Source organism: Pinus tabuliformis, chromosome 4_1, assembly GCF_031772625.1.
Source record: "Pinus tabuliformis cultivar Carrire ecotype Pingquan chromosome 4_1, CPIR1, whole genome shotgun sequence".
NCBI classification, from domain to species: Eukaryota; Viridiplantae; Streptophyta; class Pinopsida; order Pinales; family Pinaceae; genus Pinus; species Pinus tabuliformis.
The window spans coordinates 952,571,396-952,576,051 of record NC_142303.1 but is presented as its reverse complement, the minus strand read 5'-3'; the positions used below and the strand labels follow the sequence as shown (position 1 = coordinate 952,576,051).

The 4,656-nt window shown below is 28.2% G+C and overlaps 1 protein-coding gene across 1 annotated transcript; it reads right to left on the bottom strand.

The window, feature by feature from the left end:
* Positions 1-2,288: 2,288 nt before the first annotated feature.
* LOC149179306 (uncharacterized) lies at positions 2,289-3,345 on the bottom strand. Its single transcript, XM_089423810.1, has 2 exons — positions 3,060-3,345; positions 2,289-2,924 (listed from the first exon to the last, which is right to left on the bottom strand). Exons 1-2 carry the CDS (start codon positions 3,259-3,261, stop codon positions 2,584-2,586), a joined length of 543 nt encoding a protein of 180 aa, XP_089279936.1. The 5' UTR covers positions 3,262-3,345; the 3' UTR covers positions 2,289-2,583.
* Between the last annotated feature and the right edge of the window lie 1,311 nt (positions 3,346-4,656).

Genomic DNA, 4,656 nt, shown 5'->3' with positions numbered 1-4,656 from the left:
ACAGTGTAGTATGAGGCTAGTGTGTAATTATGTCAGTGAGTTGACACATGTTCTTTTTAAAATAAAAATAAAATATTCTCTAAATAGAAAAGAAATTTCTTCTATAATAAAAGACAAAAATGAATATGCATGTTTAGTTAGTTCTAATTCAAAGCATTATCAAATGTCTATAATATCAACCACACTATGGTCACTCTATTTGTTGTTCATATTACAATCAAATGTGGTAAAAATGTTTCACTCACTCTTAGTCATAAATAACATATTTCTATGTACACATGATTTAATATAATTATATATCAACTCTAAAAAGAGAAATTAGAAGTAAAAAGAATGTGAGTAAGATGTTTAATCCTTAGGCTTTTAAAACATATTTCAACATAGGATTTAAGTAAACTATTGAAGATCTATGTTAACTAATTTATGTTGATATCCACTTAATATAAATCTATATATGGAAAGAAAATGTTAAAATAAGATATTTTAATGTTGTATATACTAAAATATTCAATGTCCAAAGAAAAAATGTAATTGAAAGTTAAAAAGGTGAAATATCAAATATCAAATACTTCCTAGTAATAATAATAAGAGTGAGTTGTATAATTCATTCAATTCTCAATGTAAATAAATATGTGACATTTAAACATATTTATAATAATAAATTACAACGGGGTCATCAATAAAATATTTTAATGCACGATTAAGTAATATGCACGAGTTGTATTTTAATGCACGATTAAGTAATATTTTAATGCATGATTAAGTAATATCTTAAAACTATATTAATAACAAAAAAACCATTATAATGTGGATAATATAGTCTATTGATAAAATGTCTCAATGCTCATGTTATGTCAAATAATTTAATGTCAACTATGAATATATTGTATATTGTTTAATTTTTTATATAAATATAATATAAAACAATTAAAAAAAATAAATTTTATTGTTAAAATGCTTGAAGTAGTCTCCTTATTTTACATTTTGATTATTTTTTGGGTAATTTTTTGTTTCTAGTCAATTTTCCCTTAAATCCAACAAAGATTATTTGGACTTACAAGTTTAAGTTATGTAATTTATATATCATTCAAAAATATAATTTAAACAATGAAAAATTATACATTGTGTATATATAGAGAGAGAATCCGTGCAGATTCAATAGGTGAGAGGGATGCAACTTTTTTTTCAAAATTTGCACTATAAAAGAAATTTGCACCTGAAGAGATTTAATCCCTCTGAACACATGTTAGATCCATGCTTAAATAAATCTATAATAATATAGTTCTAATTTCTTGCATTAATATACGACTAATTGTATGATTAAATTTATATCATCATGGAAAAAATGTTCTAATTGCTAAATTTTAAAAGAAATTCATAATTTCTTCCTAAATATTGAATATCCTTCTTTCACCTAAATATACTATTTTGAATTAATTCTAAAAAAACCCGAAATTGCATATAAGAACTCATACAATCTCCATTCATTCCCATTTCTTTACTACAGATATCACATAAAAGCCCTAAAAAAAGAGGGAATATACATATATTTTTAATAGTTTTCATATATATATATTAAATTTCTTTATTTTATATTTATATTTTGTTAATATGAAATTGATATTTATAATTTCTCAATTCCACATATAAAACGAATATATGTAAAATAAATAATTCAACACTGTAAAAAATTTCCAAACTATAAATGCATATCATATACTTAGTAGATATTTTTTAAATTCAAGAGTGAAGAGTGTTTATGTATTGTTTCAAATTAAAAATGAGAAAAGTGTTTACTCACTCATTATTAAAAAAGAATAAAGCATAATAACAAAATTATTAATAATGTTAACATTCAAGTCATGAAAAAATTATCACATCAATTAACTCACTCACTTTTATTTAAACTTAATATTTCCATTTAAAAATATTTGGGAGATTTTCAAGATTACGTGAATTCTACTTCAATAGAGTTATGTGATCGTTCTATTTCCGGTGGATTTTTTGCCCTGATTGTTTTTTCTGTGCGTTTTCTTTACGCCTCTATTCGCAATTTTAAGTCTTGATGATATGAGCCAGTCTTATTATAGATTTTAAAATATTTTGAAGAGGTAGCGATTATGATTTAAGTTAATTGTTTAATTTCAATCACATTCTTTGCACTCTTGAAATATCTAAGAATTGCAATCCAGCCGCACTGAGAAAATTACGTGCATCTTTCTGCCATGATTGTTTCTTTAGGTGGCGCTTTTTCTTCAAAGCTCTGTTCTCAATTTTAAAGCTTGACAATATGAAGACAGTGATCTTATAAATTTTAAAACGTTACAAATATGAGTAGGCTATAAGCGTTACATAAGGAGATAGATCCTTGGCCAAACAAACTAGCTGGAGGTGTTTCTAAAAGAACCCTTATCATTAGTTTCGTCACTGTTCAAACAATTTCCAGAATAGATAGACTTTCAAAGAAACAAATTGTTGTATCGTGGTATAGAAACAACACACACAAGAAGTGTTAACTAACACATGACTGTTTGTTTACTATTAATATAGTCACCGATTGATGTTTGTTGGAGAAGCTCATTTTCAGCTTTGCACGTCTAATAATTTGGTCAGAAATTCCATGGCCAACGCGACTTGAGGAGCTGAAATTTGTGATACTTTATTGAGGAGAAGCAACAGAAATGCAGGGACGCTCGGCAATATTAAGGCCAAAACAGCGATGGCGATGGCGGGTCTGCTGTTAATTAACATGCTTTGCAAGCATTGAAGGAATTGACACATGTGATCTGAAACATATGTAACGGACCACTCTTTCTCCCACTTCATCCAGTGCCGTGGAGGAGCGTAAGTTGTTTCGTGCATTCTTAGCTCCTGCATCAGTTTTCTCAAAACAATCATTTCCGTATCAACTCTGCTCGGTTCACCTGCAATGACAGCTTTTTCACCAGAAACGTTAAAATAGAATTTGGATTTTCCACACACGAATAGATAGACATAGAAATAGTGCTTACCTACTTATTTATAAAATAAAAAAGCTGCAACTGATGGGATCAACGTACCTGAGCCAGATTGGTTGCCTCCAGGGCCACCAGCTCTAATAGCAGCTTTTCGCATGAAGATCCTGTGGTGACTTTGGAGATTACAAACTGATCTTCCCAACTTCGTCTGCAAAGGTAATAAACCGCACAGGCTCGCTGCTCCACGCACAGCCCCGGTGGCAGCAGCGACTCTTATATCCATCGTTTTTATCATCTGGTTCATACTAATTTTACTCCGACTTGATGATGAGAAATATCAATTGTAATTTTTAATCCTCTTGTGGGAAGGAGGATGATCGATGAGTTGAAGGAGTGCACTGATGAAATGAATTGAATTAAATGTATTTATGGACACCCATGGGCTTTCAACCTAATAAAGTGGAGAGGAGGGCGTGGACGCAACTCGGTACGCACACGTACTCTACGCGAGAGACAACTCATGTTCTCGTTATCTCTTCCCAAGATCGGAGTGATGGAAGCCTGAAGGAACGCATAACGCATGTATACGGATGTGCCCGTACAGACGCGCTTTCGCTCGTCCTATATCGCCGATAAAATGTGCTTTATATATAATATAGAAAAAGACACATTTCTTTTAAAAAAAAAACATTTCAAAAGACACATTTCTTTTAAAAACAAATTAAAAGAAAAAAAAATCATTTCAAATGTATATTGAATGAGTACAAAATACCGACTTTTCCCTGGCTTTTTACCATTTAAAAATTATTTGTTTTCTCTCTTAATGATATGTGTTCATCAGTGATCTAAAAAATTATTATATTCTCTTTCAAACTATATATTTATTATTAATAAAAAAATATATTATATTCACCTATTTGGACGCTTCTAATATATATATTTTATTTAAAAATAAAATTAATATAAACGATAAAATTAAGTGTTATATTCCACACTTTAACACGGGAACACTCCCAACCTCAACACGCTCAATTTTATATGAAGTATATTTATTATCTTGATTGTGCAAACTAACATCGCTTGATTGCCCCAGTTATTATATCATATTTTTTCAAAGATTTGTTTTGTTTGTTTAATGTTTAGTTTAGTTATGAACTTTCAAAGATATGAGTTAGTCTTCATATTTAAATCAGGGTTATAATGTAGTTATTTTGGTTAGTTTACATATATTTAATTTGAATTAAAAAATAATAAAAATATGTAATTTTATGTTAATAAAAATTACAATTAAAATAATAGCTCTCAAATTTAAAGAAAGAATAAATAGAACTATTTTTACTTAGTTTAAATATAGTTAATTTTGAGTAAAAAACAATAAAGACATAATTTTATATTAATAAAAATTACAATCAAAATAGCAAGATAATTGATGATTGCATTATTTTTTGCTAGGCTGAGATAATAAGAATTTTAATAATTTTATTTGTGGATGACTTTTTATAAACTTTAACACCATATTTGTTCATTTTAATTTATTTGTATAGATTTGTATGGAAAATCTAATTTTTTTTGGACAAATCTCATCTTGCATGTGAATAGAAGATTATGCATAGATGAAGAGAAACTTTTAGAACAATCATGTTAGGTTATTAATGTTGAATGGTGTGGTAAATGAAATCAAGCAAAAGGTACACTAAAA

Excerpts from the sequence above, each read along its gene's own strand:
- LOC149179306 (XM_089423810.1), bottom strand. The coding sequence starts at position 3,261 with ATGAACCAGATGATAAAAACGATGGATATAAGAGTCGCTGCTGCCACC. Across the intron at positions 2,925-3,059 it reads AGGCAACCAATCTGGCTCAG|GTGAACCGAGCAGAGTTGAT; the intron begins GTACGTTGATCC and ends CTGTCATTGCAG.